Source organism: Pan paniscus, chromosome 6 (assembly GCF_029289425.2).
Source record: "Pan paniscus chromosome 6, NHGRI_mPanPan1-v2.0_pri, whole genome shotgun sequence".
NCBI classification, from domain to species: Eukaryota; Metazoa; Chordata; class Mammalia; order Primates; family Hominidae; genus Pan; species Pan paniscus.
The window spans coordinates 172,435,359-172,453,197 of record NC_073255.2 but is presented as its reverse complement, the minus strand read 5'-3'; the positions used below and the strand labels follow the sequence as shown (position 1 = coordinate 172,453,197).

Sequence of the window (17,839 nt, the reverse complement as noted above, 5' to 3'; positions counted from 1 at the left end):
AGCTCTACGCTTCCACTTTGGCATTTTATAATGTACACTCATGGAGTCCTCTTTCAGTATTTTCACTTAGGAATATCTCAACTAGCTTACAAACATTTTAAAGGCAGACTATATGCCAAAACAAGCCAAGGATGTGAATCACTCAGAATTGTGATCATTTTTGTTTTTTAATAAAGATTCCTAGCCTAAGCTTATAATGTCTGGTCACAGAACTCAGTCATCTGTGCTTCTCTAAGAGGCTCCTCAGGTGATTCTGCTTCAGTCAATACAAGATTGGTGTTAGGGAACTAGTGTCTTATATCATAATGTCCCACTTCTACTAAAAAATCTTAATCTCAATCTAGGGGAAGAAAGGCAAAGTCTCTGAGTTTTAAAAAGTACTAACTTGAAGACCACATAGGCCTAAAAGAAGTAGGATGTCAACCCAGATTGCTATGATATAAAATAAGGTGCCACTTTAGAACAGCAGCATCTACCTTGGTGAGATGGCCTAAGGCCTGATGGTAGAGAAAGCAGAAAAAATTACCAGAAATCAAACTGTTTTAGGACACAGTTCCAAAATACAATAAAGCAATACAAGGTTGTAGATTCATGATAAGCCTAATCAATCAGTGAAAGGCTAAATTACATATAATATTAATTTTTTTAAAAATGTGTGTTGGAATGTTACTGTTTCACTGAAAAGCAATCAAAATAAAACTAATTTCTGGTGTTTAAAAAAATTTTGACAGCAAAATCACTCATTTAAATTATTTCATTCTCTATCATATATAAATGCAGTATTATCATCTGTCAGTCTCCCAAAGTGCTGGGATTACAGGCGTGAGCCACCATGCCCAGCCTGCAAGGCCTAGCATAGCCCTCTCTCAATAGATACCTGGTTAAATTACACTTTAGAAGCCAGCTTACTCCTATCACAATAACTGCTTTCTTTTATAGAAGAACAAATTTCAATCTCTTGTTTCCTGTCTTATGATTCTATTAATTAGCTACAGTGTTTCATTCAAACAACAGTATAAAAATGGACCAATGTAGTTAAGAACAAAGTACAGGGGCCTCTTTTCTCTACCCTGCTCTGCCACAAACATTAGGACTAATGTAAATTCACTTAAGCGTTCTATGTGTGTAAGGTTTCTGTACTTGTAAAATGAGGATTTTGCTCTAGACAATATCTAAACAAAGGGTTCACCTTACCTGCCCTGCTGCCTGCAAGTGCTGGGCCATACTAGATGTGAGGATGACCTGGCACAGCTGGAGAGCTGGGAGGAGAATCTGGCGGTAGCGATCCACTGGGGTAGGGATGAACATTGGAGGGTCTCTCATGCCAAACATGCTTATTTCAACCAAACAAGGAGAAAACATTCCAAGAATTAAGGTATACTCTCGGCAATTCCTTAACACTGATATGGCAAATAAATCAGAGCCGGCTGATTAAGATGTGAATCGACTAGTGAGTACTCTGCATCCCATATACACATCCGCGGTCCAGAGAAAGATGTGTCTTCCTAAACTCATAGCTTAGTTAGTAAAAACAGTTATTTGAATTCTGAAAAATCTTATCAAGGAAAACCTATGTAATTTGACAAGATAATGCTTGAAACTTCCAAAACATTTTTATTCTTCTCTAAAGCTTCCTTGGGCCATATAGGCTGTTAAGTAAGAAACAGATTTAAAAAGCTACTTTCCCTAAAATTCTCTCTCCTCTACCCAAGCCAAAAGTCCACTATGCTGCCCACTGTATAGGGTGAGTACCACTTACCCAAAATGCTTGGTACCAGCAGTGTTGCAGATTTTTTTGGATTTTGAAATATCTGCATTATACATACTTACTGGTTGAGCACCTCTAATCTGAAAATCCAAAATCCAAATTGCTCCAATGGGCATTTCCTTTGAGCATCATATTGGCACTCAGAAAGTTTGAGATTTAGCAGCACTGCAGATTTCAGATTTTCAGATTAGAGAAGCTCAATCTGTATAAAAATAAAACAAGATTTAAGAGTCAAAATGAGGCTGTAAAATCACTTAACCTTTCAGAGTAGGTCTCAGAACATCGTATTAATGAGCTAATATTTATTGTAAATGTTTATATTTAAATTTTTAGACCAAAAAAATGGCTGCCTATTGAGGGGGAACGAAAGCAGAATAAGAAAATAAGAGACAGGCTTTGCACAGACAAGTGATAATAGCATGCCATGAACTAAAGAGTATTTAACTCAACCCACTTTACCTAAGGTGAAAGCAATAACTCTCATGTTTGAAACTTTAGATTGCAATACTAAAATAAATGTTTTTCCCTGGAGGTAAAACAGTTCTATAGTTAAGCCTTAAAAATTCAAACATTCAAGTTGCTAATAGATCCTTTTAAAACAATTACTAAACTCAAACTAAGTATTATTTACTTTTAGGAAGGTATGCTATCTGCCTAACAATGCTGCAGTCATGTAAACAAAAAAGAAAATCAAATCAAATTTTCCACATTCAAATCGAATGTGAAACTAAGAAATCAGCTGAAAAGCTTGAAACTTGAAAACAATTCCATTTGAAGCTTTTGAATTAGCAAGCAGTAAGCAAAATATTGAAATCAGAAAAAATATATATATAATCTGAAATTCTATTCAAATCATCCGGAACAGGAAATCCATAACAAATTATAATTTTACTACAACTCTTTAAAAGATAGTGTAACTGCAAACAAGTATTTCCATTGAACATAATAATAACATTGGGCAAGTACACATTTACTAAATTCTCTCCCACCCCTACCTACTTTTTCCCTAGTAGCAACTTCCATTTATTAGTAAATGACAGGGGCACAATATGACCAAAAAAACCCACACCAAGATGAAAGAGAATTGCTAAGCGGCAAAATTACGTTTGGAATTTTTTTTTCCCTTAATAATCCTTTACTGGGAGTTTAACCAAATTAATCTATATAGACACTTACCTCTGCGGGTCCGTTTCTGGGCGCATGTCATAGACTTGGCATTGAGCTAGTCTCACAATCACCCCTGATCTTAGCAGCTCTAATGCACCCTGCTGTATCTTTGCCACTCTTGTGAGAAATGCCTGAGGAGTTACAAGAGAAAAATCATCAGTGCTGAAATCATGTCCAAGGGCCTCAGAGAAAAGTGCAACACTTTCATGGCAAATTTCTCATCCTTAGTTATCACTGAAGAGAAATCTGGGCTAGTGACAGGTTACATTATACCGCTTTCTTCCTAGGATTTTCATGAGGACTCAGTGTTCAACATATCTGAAGTGCCCACAGACAGTAGCTTGTATGATTCAAGTATTCATTTACAGTGTGGGTCCTGTTATTATCATGTGGGCCCATGGAGGGCAAGGAATTTTGTCTGTTTTGCTAACAGCTGTGTCTCTAGTACCTAGTGCCATGCCTGCCGTTTTGCAGGTATTTAATAAATACCTGTTAAATAAATGAAGGAGGAAAAAGGAGTAAATGAAGAATCTAGAACTTCAGTGCTTCTATTATCGTAACATTTGTGATCCTTTTAACTAGGAGGAAAAAGAAATTAAAACAGATTTGCAGGCAAAGAAACAATGAATTATATGCTATATTGAAAATGCTGTGTTTAGAATAGAACTAGCATATCTACATGGAAATTTTCAATAGGCAACTACTATAGTCTAAATTGTATTGTGAGAGGACAATTTTGCTCTGTCCTCACGGAGCACTGGCTGTCATATTGCCATCATGAGCAACCTGAGTGAGTGAGGGAAGCAGCAGTCCCATTATCCAGCTATCCCTTTGAGGATCATTTCACTCATCTTTTGCACACTAGGAAGATTCCAAAGTTTAAAACTCCTTAAAAAAGGATTCCAGCTTATGATAGAAATATTCAAAATGTATGCCACGTTAATTTTCTTTAATACATCTATAGCCAAGAGAAAACGACTTCTTGATCTAACATCAAATGTCTAGAAAGCCTTACCATTTTAGATTCATAAGTATAAAGTGCTTTTAAAAGGGGAGGCTGTGGGGTGAGTAAGCTCTGCAAAGTACGGTCATCTTCTACCAAGCTGTCTACGAGGACCTTCAAGTAGCCACTGTTAGAAAGATACAAAAGCCACTGCTGCTGTTTATCCACGGAGACAATTCTATCAAGTAGAGCCAGGGCCAGCATCTGAAGGAAGAATAAATTAAAGTCCAAAACATGTAGATGCTACCAAAATCAACAACAGTAACTGAATTTATCTGACATCAGATATGAAATATGAAGAATGTTTTTCATAAAGAGAATGTTACTTGCAACAAAATTTCCTTTTTATTTTATTTTTTTTTGAGAAGTTAAAAACTATGGCTCCAGAACCTCAATTTATCAATAAAGGAAAGCTCTCAGGTAAAGATGTATTTCCAAAACAAAACCTAACACGTTAAACTAGTGGCATTAGATGTATTTTAGTAGACTCTAACATTGCTTGTTAGAGAAAAGAAATTTTTTAACAGCTGTTTTTTCTCACTGTGAAGTTTTATAATGCTCATTACAGAAAACACAGAAAAATAATAACTAGGTTGGGCACAGTGGCTCACCCCTGTATCCCAACACTTAGGGAGGCAGAGGCAGGTGGAGCACTTGTCAGGAATCCGAGACAAGCCTGGCCATTAAAAAAATTAGGCCGGGAGCAGTGGCTCACGCCTGTAATTCCAGCACTTTGGGAGGCCAAGGCGGGTGGATCACGAGGTCAGGAGTTCAAGACCAACCTGGCCAAGATGGTGAAACTCCATCTCTACTACAAATACAAAAAAAATTAGCTGGGCGTGGTGGTGGGCGCCTGTAATCTGAGCTACTCGGAAGGCTGAGGCAAAGAATCGCTTGAACCTGGGAGGCAGAGGTTGCAGTGAGCCGAGATCGTGCCACTGCACTCCAGCCTGGGTGACAAAGCAAGACTCTGTCTCAAAAAAAATAAAAATAAAAATAAAAATTACCCCAGCATGGTGGTGCATGCCTGTAATCCCAGCTACTCGGGAGGCTGAGGCAGGAGAATTGCTTGAACCTGGGAGGCAGAGGTTGCAGTGAGCCGAGATCACGCCACTGCACTCTAGTCTGGGCAACAGAGCAAGACTCTGTCTCAATAAAAAGAAAAAAGAAAAAAAAAAGTAATAACTACACAATCTGATAAATACAGTTCATCCATTTTGGTCTGTCTCCTACCAGTATTTTTTCTATGCATACAAATATTTTAAAATTTTTAAAACATAACTTAAAAGGTGGCCGGGTGTGGTGGCTCATGCCTGTAACCCCAGCACTTTGGGAGGCCGAGGCAGGAGGATCACGAGGTCAGGAGATCGAGACCATCCTGGCTAACACGGTGAAACCCCGTCTCTACTAAAACTACAAAAAATTAGCCAGGTGTAGTGGCGGGCGCCTGTAGTTCCAGCTACTTGGGAGGCTGAGGCAGGAGAATGGCGTGAACTCGGGAGGCGGAGCTTGCAGTGAGCCGAGATCGCGCCACTACGCTCTAGCCTGGGCGACAGAGCGAGACTCCATCTCAAAAACAAACAAACAAACAAACAAAGAAACATAACTAAAAGGTTATGCCAGTTTACTTTTTAAAATCCTATTTCCTATGGTCTTCAAAAACATGATTTAATTGCTACATAATTTTCCATTAAGAAGAAGTTATCTTCTCACTGCATCATTACCAGTGTGCCACCATACAGTACAAGAAATATAAATACAAATTCTCCACAAAGCAATTAGGCAGACAAAGATCTATTCAGTACAAGGCAATTTATTCAGCATTCTCTTAACCAAAGATCTTTATTAAGCAGCGTTTCTGTTGTTTCTACCAGTCAACCTCAAAATTAGCAAGAAGATAATTCTGAAAGGCAATTCTGAATTAAGATTCTAACAAAATTAAACACATGAATAAATAAAACAGAAGTCTCAAATTATAGCAAATAAGAAAATACAGTATATTATAAAAAATGATTCTTAATATGTACCATACATTATTAAAAGTTGAATCAATTTATTTTATTTTTTGCAGCAGGGTCTCACTCTGCAGCCCAGGCTGGAGTGCAGTGCCTCGATCACAGCTCACCGCAAGCAACCTCTGCCTCCTGGGCTCATGCAATTTTCCCACCTCAGCGTCCCAAGTAACTGGGACTACAGGTGCATGCCACCATGGCTGGCTAATTTTTTGTATTTTTTGTAGAGATGGGGTTTCACCATGTTGCCCAGGCTAGTCTCAAACTCCTATACTCAAGAAATCCGCCCACCTTGGCCTTCGAAAGCACTGAGATTACAGGCATGAGGCACCACACCCAGCCGTGAATCAGTTTATACCTTAATAAGTCAAAATACTTATTCAATTATAATACTAAATAAGAGTTGCTTTACCCTTCCAATCTCATGACCATCACAAGCATCTCGACAGACCACTTCCATGAGGGCGGCGCCATAACTTTCAATAATGGCTATGTTTTCTCGCTGTAATTTGCTAAATACATCTTCAGGGGCTGTCAGCCTTTCCCACATGGTTTTCTTGGCTAAAAGGATTAAAACAGAAAAAAACACTCCAGTAGAAAGCAGTGTAATAACTGAGTAATTATACCTCACATGCTAGGTATGAGCTAAGGAAGAAAAAAAAAAACGTAACAAAAAAATCCTTCCATCACTGCTTGTACACAAAGGCCCACTGACCGGTGGGTCCAAGCAGCTTAACTCTAATAACACAATGCGCCTATTTCATGCATGTTTCATAACACTAAGATAATAATTGTACCAGGAAAAGGATAAATCATTCTTAAAGAGATCAAAATGAATTACAAGACTCCATGAGAACCAACGTCCTGTATTTATCCTGCTCATCAGTCTTTTTTTTTTTCCTTCTTTTTTTTTTTTTTTTTTGAGAGAGAGAGTCTGGCTCTGTCTCCAGGCTGGAGTGCAGTGGCATGATCTCGGCTCACTGCAGCCTCCACCTCCCAGGTTCAAGCGATTCTCCTGCCTCAGCCTCCCCAGTAGCTGGGACTACAGGTGCATGCCACCACGCCCAGCTAATTTTTGTATTTTTAGTACAGATGGGGTTTCATCATGTTGGCCAGGATGGTCTTGATCTCCTGACCTCGTGATCCGCCTGCCTTGGCCTCCCAAAGTGCTGGGATTACAGGTGTGAGCCACCGTGCCCAGCCGCTAATCAATCTTTTATCTTTTATTAAGATCTTTTAAAATTGCCAGGCGTGGTGGCTCACACCTGTAATCCTAGCACTTTGGGAGGCCGAGGCGGGTGGATCACTTGAGGACAGGAGTTCAAAACCAGCCTGGCCAACATGGTGAAACCCCGTCTCTACTAAAAATACAAAAAATAGTGGGGCGTGGTGGTGCACACCTATAATCCCAGTTACTGGGGAGGCTGAGGCAGGAGAATCACTTGAACCCAGGAGGCGGAGGTTGCAGTGAGCTGAGATCGCGCCGCTGTACTCCAGCTTGGGCTACAGAGTGAAGCTCTGTCTCAAAAAACAAAAGAAAAGAAAAGAAAATTTAGCTAGAAAGGATCAGGTACAATGTAGACAAAAATCTGCCTCCAAAAAAATCAGATATTTTTATTCTTTTAGTTGAAATACTTATTAAAAATAAAAGCACACCCATTATAAAGGTAATTTAAATATACAATGATTAGGAACAGTATGATCATACATTTTATGTAAGACCCACAAACATAATCTTATGTAAGACTCTTTAAAAATTTCACAAGTACGTTAAATAAAGCAATAACTTGTATTTGAAACTAATCTCATTTTTTCCAACTACTACATAGCAGCAGTTTTTAAATTGGCATCTTGATGACTTCTTATAAAAAGCCTATTGTAGAGCCCCACCTAGTGGTTAAGTGGTGACTTGGCCAATTCGACTAAATGGAATGTTAAGAAAAACACACACACAAAAGAAAAATGTGGGAGGTGCTGAGAGTGGAGAAATCCCATTACTATCTCTTTTCTTAAAAGAAGCTCATGTTTGCTTAAAAAACTTCTCTAAACTATTCTGTTACTTTTCCTCATCTTACAAATATTCTCATGCATTATTTATGTGGGTGCTACATGCCTATAAATCTACCATTTGGCTATTACTACCTTATAGGGTACTATGTATGGCATAAAATACAACCACCATAAGGATAATGAGATCAGTTGAACCTTACGTACACAGTGGTTTTTAACAGTGTATACAAAATAACACTCACAAAGGTGAAGAGCCCAAAGAAAATCCATTATCAGAAGGTGCTCTGACAACTTCTTAACAAATGGCAGAATAACTCTGAATGACTTGAACATCAAATGTCTATAAAGTATATAAAGCATTATATACTGATGTGTTGAACACTTAATAACATTTTCATGTCTTAAGATTAGTTTCAATTAAAAATGCTAACTATATTTTAGAAAGCAGCATTTAGCAATATTTTAAATGTGCCTAACTTTTGACCAAGAAATTCCACTTCTTGGAATTTATCCAAAGAAAACCTCACTAGTACAAAAAGATACATGTATACTATTGATGAGTTTATACTGGAGAAGGTCATTCGTTTGAATCTTTTTAAAATAAAAGTACATACTTTTACACATGGAAATTCCACCATTAAGCAGTATCCTTTTTGAGAAATATAGGCATATAAAAAAGTTGATGTAGCATTTTTGTAATACAAATTTAGAAACAATTGAAATGCCTGTGAATAAGGAAAATGGCAGATAAGTGTTTCATCCATATCATGGAATAACAAAGACTTTTGTGTTTCTTTTTGAAACAGAGTTTCGCTCTTGTTGCCCAGGCTGGAGGGCAGTGGCACAATCTGGGAAACCTCTGCCTCCTGGGTTCAAGCGATTCTTCTGCTTCAGCCTCCTGAGTAGCTGGGATTACAGATGCCTGCCACCATGGCTGCTAATTTTTTGATTTTTAGTAGAGATGGGGTTTCACCATATTGGCCAAGCTGGTCTCGAACTCCTGACCTCAGGTGATCCACAGGCCTCGGCCTCCCAAAGTGCTAGGATTACAGGCGTGAGCCATATTTTAAAAGAATCAACTAGATAAGTACTCTGATGTAGTACAAAGGAAAGAAAGACATTGGACCATTCTATGTAGAGCACACTGTTCAGTCGGACTTGAGGCAAGTGAGGGAGTTACAGAAGTATATAAAGCTAAAGTATTATTTGAAGATTATCTTAAAAGTAGTACTCATGTACTACTTCATAATTCTTAAAAACTAAACATTCTTCCTCAACTTTTGAGTAAATGCTTTAAAAATGACACTAACACTCATTTTTTACAGTTGTGATTAGTCAAAAGATGGAGAAGTGATTTTTTTTTTTTTTTCAATTTAAAGTAACCATCTCCCAATCCAGAAAAGATTAGGAATTGATCTCATTCTACCTGCTTCTAAGGTGTCTGGTTCATCAGGTCTCTGGGCAATCTGTAAGTAATAAAGCAGAGAGCCATACAAGTGAGTCCTCACTCGTTGGAATCCACCACCTACGGAGATTAGGAAGATGTCAAATGAAAATCTTTTCTCAATTAAAGTTAAAACAAATACAAAAGATAGAATTTATAGACAATTTAAATGAAAAAAACCTGTCTTCAAAATGAAGTTTAACAGTTTCTTCAATATGATGTAAAGTGAAGAATCTCCAATAGAAGCAAAACCCACTAATGGGTTCTCTTCAGGAGGAGGTGAGGTGAAGCAACTATCAAGCATAAAAGCGTAATGGGCCTCTGCTGGTCCCAAGACTGATGTTTGCTTCTGTTCAGTGAGGACGGCCTGGCTTAGGTGAGCAGTCAGTGTGAACACTGCCCCGGCGACCACAGGCATTAACTCTTGCGCAGCTTCATCATCCAGTATCTTAAAGGACAAGGGCAAATTAGAGTGAGAATCCTGCTTTCAGCTATAATCATTAACAAGTTTCATAGCTTTTTTTTTTGAAGACAGGGTCTCGCTCTGTCACCGAGGCTGGAGTGCAGTAGCATAATCTCAGCTCACTTCAGCCTTGACCTCCTGGGCTCAGGCGGTCTTCCCACCTCAGCCTCCCGCAACTGTGACTACAGGTGCACACCATCATGCTCGTAGAGATGGAATCTCACTATGTTGCCCAGGTTGGTCTCAAACTCCTGGGCTCCAGTGATCCTCCCACCTTGGCCTCTCAAAGTTCTGGGATTGCAGGCATGAATCACTGCACACAGCCCATTAACAAGTTTTATATACATTTAGCTTGTCAACTATGGTAACAATATAAGAATGGAATACAGAAATTAGTCAAAAAGAAAGAAAGGAAGGAAGGAAGGAAGGAAGGAAGGAAGGAAGGAAGGAAGGAAGGAAGGAAGGAATCTAATATATACAGAGAAATTTAAATATGATGCTAGGTAATGGGTGTTCTTAACCAGAAGGGATTCCTATCAGAATTCCCTAGGGAGGTTTTCTTTTTGAAATTCACATAAATGGTCTCACCACTACATTCAGTAGGTCTGGGGTGGGCTGTGTCCATGTGAATTTTTACAAAGCTCCCGAGATAATTCAGACACACACTCTGGTTGAGAGCCACTACTGTACAGAATTAATCCCTTTCTCAAGGAAAGTCTTAACGTTGGTATTGCACAATTCTATTTTACTCCCAATCGAAAATGGAAAACAATTAGGATGCCAAAATATATTTGTTTAAATGATACATTTGTTCAGCAGTATAAAGTATTTTAGGAAGTACGTCACCTTATCATGCACATCTTGTAAAATATCACGAATAATCAGTTGTCGATCCTCTGCCTGAATGAGGTCCTGGGGACAAGCTGTCAGTATAATTTCTACCAGTTGCCTCCACGACTCCAGAGCATGACGTTTTGCATGAAGACACTGCAGCAATTTATTTCTTCCTACCACATACTGAAGTACAGTGCTGATTTCCTAAAGCCACAGGAATTGAATCACAAGGTTAAACAGGCAAATAAGATCAGTTATCTGTCAGTTACTCAGAAAATATTTATTTGGAAACCTACTACATGCATGCCAGGAAGCAGGTATCTTTTCATATTATTTCAGTAGCCAGGGTTATAAAAAATATTAACATATAAGGTGTGTATGTGTGTGTATGTGCATGAAAGGTAGGGGACAGAAGTGGCATAGATAAATATGTATTTTTTGACACCATCTTCTTTCTCCTTGTACCTGTCTACTTATACTTGCTTACTCTAGAGCACTAGAATTATCTAAACTCCAAGTTCAATGGCATGTTTCTCTGACATCTCTTTTATTTCTTTGCCTCTTGCTTTGGCCTGGCCAGCTGTATCTCCATTCATGTGGTTCTTCCCACCTGACCTCTTATCTTTAACTTTCCACTTGTGATGACAAATGACCCTCCTCTCTCACTGATGGGGACCAAGTAAAGTCTAATACGAAATATGGTCAGGTTGCAAATCCTTAACTAGCCTAGCAGAAAAGGTGTTATTTATTTTGGCATACCAGATAGTTCGGTTTACAAAAGTTATAAAATCAAAAGTGAAAGACTCCCTAAATGTTTAATTTTTAGGCAGCTTACTAATTAGCAAACTACATGTCAATATACTATTTTATTTTAGTCTTTTCACCAGCAACGTAAGTAGTTAAAAGGTTGAAACGAACACATACTCAATAGAGCTTACCTCCATTAGTAGAGGTCTCTGTCCTATGGCTGCCATACCCTGAAGGGCATTTACTTCAGCTACAAGAACCCTATGAAGAAGCTGGATAATTAGGAAAAGAAAGAAAAATAAGACATTTCAGACACTGGTAGAACAATAACACCTAACAATTACCATAAACAGCCCTAAAGGGAAAGGTGTCAGATACCTTTATATATAATCTAACAGGAGCACTGTCCAATTTCCAGACCAAAATATTAAGTATCCCTTTTCAAGAAGTTAGGTGATATATTAAGTTTTATTTCAGGGATATTTTACAAAAATCACAGTCCTTCCTATAAACTACTAAACCAATGTCTCTATCAGAAACAAAACCTATATGGTTCTATTTGTTTCTGATGACTTAAGGTCTGAGCCACTTGACACTGCAGATATGTACTTTAAAGCAATCCTCACCTTGACATTGCAGACTGTCTGTCCCCGTAAATTCTTGTGTTCACAGTTAGCAATAACTTGTTCAATCTGGGCCCGATCAAAAAAATCCAACTGCAAAGGCTCAGGGATCTCCTGACTGAAGTCAATCGAGTCAAGAATATTTAGAATTTTTCGACGTACTAGAAATAATAAAAAGTAATTTGATTTTACTTGGGACATTGAAAAGAAAGGCAAGCCATCATATTCAGTTGATTTTCAAAGACAGTGCTATTTTCAGAAAGAGCATAAAATAGTCAAGAAACTGAAAACTGTATTGGAATCTAAATTTGATTTTATTTCTGATACATCCATTAACAAAAATATTTTCTTTCCTGTTGTATAATCCTATTATAAAAAAATTTTTCAGGTGGCAAATAATCCTTTATATAACTTTTCTATACCAGTTCAGAGTTTGCAGGCACAGGCATAATAATCCCTTGAAGTTTTTTTTTTTTAATATATGTCTATAAAATAAATGTATTACAAATTCAAAGGGCATTACCTTTTGTAGCAGTGTCAAAGTGAAGGAACCCAGAAACAGACCTGTTTTCATCTTCTATTCCTCCTTCACCATCTGTTGGAACATCAATAATATTGAATCAGAAAAAGAAGAACATACTCTTAAAACTATTTATTTGGAAATAACAAACATAGGGTATTTTATTTCTAGGTCATTGTTTCTACATCAAAGAGCCCTGTGCAAATGGATAATTAAAATGTAAAGATTGATAACGATTTACTACCAACATTCATCTAATTATTTCTGTCCCTATGGAATCCACTGCACAATTGTAAAGAGAATAATCAGATTCTCAAAAATGGCAAGACCCAATCATGCCAATGAGATGATTTTAAAAGTTTATGCTTAATTTGCACGAATCATACATACTGAAATAGCTTAGGTCATGCTGGCTCAGTATGACAAACTCCACTGACAATTTTGTATATAATACCGGTATGACTATAGTGTAATATGGATGCTTAAAATAATAATAAATGACAATCATAAGATGAGTTAAAATTTTTGTGTTTTAAGAAAAAAAAATTCTAAAAGTGAGAAGATAGTTTTGGTCTATAGTCACATACTAAGCACAAGCTTCAGATTTGTGCTTGTCTTCACGACAACTAGTCACCAGCACAATAAAACAAATACTAATACTCACCTGAGTATGGTTTCACTGGCATGTCATCCAGTAAGAGGTGTAGGAGCCTCTGGGTATGCGACCGCTGACGATTCAGAGAGGTTACCCTTAGCTCTATTGAGGCAGTTTTCATAAGCCATGACATCTGGTTCAGCATAGATATTTCATATTCTAGAATTTAAACATGTAAATTTTGTTTCCCAGAGTAATAACACAGTATCAAAACAGACTTAAATTCTGTAACTCAACAGATATTTTCCCATGTAACAAAGTCAATAATTTATGAAACTCAGCAACATAATAATTTCTCACTCTGTAAAATTATAAGAGGAAAAAAAAAGATACCAAGAAGGAAAAAAATAAGCTAGTATAAATTTATGAAAGATGGGCTAAAGTAAATGAAGAGTAAAAGAGAATCAAGTTTTCATTACTGATTTTAATTTCACAAAGATCCTGAATCTATCATATTTTGACACTGATATATAAAACAATATTTTAAAGTAATTTTCAAATACATAACTCAAAAAACTATCATAGTTTGGTTTTGATTTCACAAAACAAATACATAAGAAAAATTAAACTTAAATTGCATGATTTTATAATACCTCAATTGATGTGGTTTAACATTTAATTAAGGCTGAGAATCACTTATACAATAGTTTTTATTTTTATTTATTTATTTTTTATTGTAGAGACAGGGTCTCACTCTATTGCCCAGGCTGTACTTGAACTCCTTGCCTCAGTGTTCCTCCTGTCTCAGCCTACCTAAGCACTGGGATTATAGGCGCGAGCCACTGTGCCTGGTCCTACAATAAGATTTTTTTAATCCAATACTATTTTAATATGCTTGACATTGAAACCCTAAACTGTGACAGTATAAACATAAAATTAACCAAATAACAATACTAATAATAATTTCAGGCAAAGCTAAATGAAGTTTTATAACACACATACCATAATAGGTAAGATGTTAATTTTTATTTTTAATTAGGTGTAAAGAGGGTTTCTAAAAGCTTCTTAAACAAAATCCCAGAACTAAAAATAAGACACTTATGAAAATGAAGTGAAAAACCTTTTGCCATTAGATAATTCTCAGAGGTCTAATGCCATTACTCTAAAAGGTAAATTAGATGCTGACAATTACTAGTAATAGAAATTTGTTTACAGCATGTGTGAGCCTCAACTTCCTAAAACATAAAGATGACACAAGCTAAACTTTTAAAAAACTCAATAGACTAAGACTGTCTGAATATAATCTGAATTCAGAAAACTGTTAAAAGTTGGTCAAAAAGAAAATAAAGTAGAATCTCGATAAGACTGCATTAGCCTGGAATAATTGTTAGCCATGTCAATAAACTAAGTTAAAACTGTTTTCTATCATAATTAGTTTTCAACTTTTCATTTCAAGATCTGAATTGGTTTCAATACAAACACAAGAAACAAAAGTAAACCAGGATTTTTTTCTTTTCCTCATAAACATCCTGGGAAGAGAAAATCAGAAATCTTTGTAAAACAATTTTCATTCAAAAACTTTAAATTCCCATTAATTTTCTAATCCCTTCAACACAATCTTTAAATTTTATTCGTTGTAAGAGAATCAAATTCCATCCTTGATAGGCTATATTTAAATAAGTTTTTGCTAGCAGTTAAAATATCAGCCTTCTTTAAGCAGAAATTACAAAAAGAACCCAAAATAACAAAGAAGCCAAAGTATCAGAAATGAGAACAGAATTCCCCCAAATATTGTATAAATAAAATCACTTAACATGGAATTATAAATGTGTTCTTATAAATACGGGAAAATAATGGCCTACCTTTGTTAGAAAATGGTAGATACTGCAACTGGGAAAATAAGAAATCCTGGCTGGTTCTCAAGTACCTCATAGTAGGACCAGATGTATCAGAGCATGCACATAACTGATATATGACCTAAAGCATTAAAGTAAGAAAAATCCCTAAATCAGTCTTTCTGTGTTATACATATTATGGTAACAAAATATGAACTTAGACCTACTAAGTGAAAAACTAGGACCCATCAACAACTCAAGTAAAATGGACAAACAGATGCACAAAACATAAGCTCAGAGTTATGAACAGTCCTTGGCAACCTAGCTCAAGAAAATACACTGAAATACAATGGAGTGCTGGTGACATTATTACACAACTATTATTAATATACTTATTAATATATACACATATAGTTAATTTTACTATACACATATAGTACTTTTTAGTATTTTAGCTTAATTATTAGTAGCAGGCTGGGCACGGTGGCTCACCTCCCGACACTTTGGGAGGCCAAGGTGGGCAGATTACTTGAGGTCAGGAGTTTGAGACCAGTCTGCTCAACATGGTGAAACTCTGTCTCTATAAAAATACAAAAATTAGCCAGGCATGGTGGCGTGTGCCTGTAATCCCAACTACTCGGAAGGCTGAGGCAGATTAATCACTTAAACCCTGGAGGTGGAGGTTGCAGTAAGCCAAGATCATGACACTGCACTCCAGCCTGGTGACAGGGCAAGACCCTGTCTCAAAAAAAAAAAGAAAAGAAAAAAAATTATTAGTAGCAAGTTACTTGGAAATAACTTCTGAGAACCATACGAGTTACATCTCAACCTCAGGAAGATTAAAATTACCAAAACTAAAGCAAATGCAGAAATTACAAAGAAGATCCATAAATTCAACTAAATAACAATAAACTGAATAAAAATTTAACAAAAAAGAATAGATAACAGAAAAAAGTTCTTATATTAAATATAAGAAAAAGTTGCTAGCTCTAATATATATAAAGATCTCCATTACAGATATGAATAACATAAAGATCTAAGTACCCCAAATGGTAAAAGTAGCCCATATGGTAAAAGACATTTTTTATGAGAAAAATAAAAATAGCCCATAATAAAAAATGTCCATCTGTTTTCAGGAATTAAAAAAAAAAATCAAGATGATAATAGGTAGGTATCATATTATAAATCAGCAAAATTTTTTTTTTTTTTTTGAGTCAGGGTCTCACTCTGTCACCCAGGTTGGAGTACAGTGGTGCAATCACAGCTCACTGCAGCCTCCACCTCCTGGGCTCAAGTGATCCTCCCAGCTCAGCCTTCTGAGTAGCTGGGACTACAGTAATTGCATGCCACCATGCGTGGCTAATATGAACATTAGATGCTTTCCATGTACCAGGCACTTTAAGACATGTTTATTCTGAGCACTATTAATACCTAGTATAATTGTTATGACTACTTGTGAATTAAAATCTAAAGTCAAAACTCCTGATAGTCTTTGACCCAACACAGTCAATCCTCATTATTTACAGATTCCATATTTGCAAATTCACCTAACACGCTAAAATTTATTTAAAATCCCAAAATCAATACTTGCAGTGCTTCCATGGTCCTTCATGCGCGGGAGAACAGCTACAAACTGCAGTCACCGAACTCTCATGCTCTCTAATGGAGCAATGCTTTTCCTGTTCCAGCTATCATACTATAAAAAGGGTTCTTTAAATGGTCTATTTAGTGCCACGGTTTTCACATTTTTGTGCTTTTTGTTGATTTTGCTGTTTAAAACAGCCCCCAAGCATAGTGCTGAAATGCTGCCTTGTGTTCCTAAGTGCAAAAAGGCTGTGATATGCCTTTAAGATAAAATACTACATTAGATAAATTTCATTCAGGCTGAGTTATAGTGCTGTTGGCTATGAGTTTAATGTTAATGAATCAACTACATTAAGTAAGGTGTCTTTAAACAGAAACACACATAAAACATGACTATGAATTCATCAGTTGACAAGAATGTTGGAACCAGACGCTTGCAGGAATCCTAGCCTGTATTTTCCATAGGGGCAATGAATTCACCAATTCAGTTTTCACAATGACTTTATAAAACACAACTACTGTGAACAACGAGAACTGACTATAAACCCTTGTCTGGAAATATATTCTGTTTTTTTTTTTCTTTTGTTTTTTTTGAGATGCAGTTTCGTTCTGTCGCCCAGGCTGGAGTGCAGTTGCGCAATCTCGGCTCACTGCAAGCTCCACGTCCCGGGTTCATGCCATTCTCCCGCCTCAGCCTCCTGAGTAGCTGGGACTACAGGTGCCCACCACCATACCCGGCTAATATTTTGTTTTTGTATTTTTAGTAGAGACGGGGTTTCACCGTGTTAGCCAGGATGGTCTTGATCTCCTGACCTCGTGATCCACCCGCCTCAGTCTCCCAAAGTGCTGGGATTAAAGGTGTGACCCACAGTGCCCGCCTGGAAATATATTCTTAAGAAAAATATAAAACAACCAAAGGTAATTTATTTATTTACAACCGCCGCCTCCCAGGTTCAAGCGATTCTCCTGCCTCAGCCTCCCAAGTACCTGGGATTAACAGGCACATGGCATAACGCCTGGCTAATTTTTGTTTTTTTGTTCGCTACAGCAGAGTAAAAAAAAAAACTGGAAACAACCTGAATGTAATTTACATTGTTGCAGCACAGAAAGTTTATACAGAGAGAAGGAGTAAAAAAGACACAAAGTTTCATGTATACTGAATACAACTATAAACAATGTATATACACAAAGAGAAAGAAGACAAGGAAAAGAGTAAGCAGCTCTGCTACAGATG

The 17,839-nt window shown here is 36.9% G+C and overlaps 1 protein-coding gene across 1 annotated transcript in view; it reads right to left on the bottom strand.

The window, feature by feature from the left end:
- The window catches only part of NUP205 (nucleoporin 205), a 99,201-nt gene that overhangs the window by 26,495 nt on the left and 54,867 nt on the right, over window positions 1–17,839 (bottom strand). The window contains exons 23-34 of the mRNA XM_034965037.2: window positions 15,049–15,163; window positions 13,256–13,405; window positions 12,595–12,666; window positions 12,075–12,232; window positions 11,640–11,720; window positions 10,714–10,905; window positions 9,585–9,852; window positions 9,387–9,485; window positions 6,363–6,511; window positions 3,951–4,142; window positions 2,945–3,066; window positions 1,195–1,333 (exon numbers count right to left, since the gene is read on the bottom strand). Coding sequence (XP_034820928.2) covers window positions 1,195–1,333; window positions 2,945–3,066; window positions 3,951–4,142; window positions 6,363–6,511; window positions 9,387–9,485; window positions 9,585–9,852; window positions 10,714–10,905; window positions 11,640–11,720; window positions 12,075–12,232; window positions 12,595–12,666; window positions 13,256–13,405; window positions 15,049–15,163 — 1,737 coding nt within the window. The remainder of the gene's footprint in view (window positions 1–1,194; window positions 1,334–2,944; window positions 3,067–3,950; window positions 4,143–6,362; window positions 6,512–9,386; window positions 9,486–9,584; window positions 9,853–10,713; window positions 10,906–11,639; window positions 11,721–12,074; window positions 12,233–12,594; window positions 12,667–13,255; window positions 13,406–15,048; window positions 15,164–17,839) is intronic.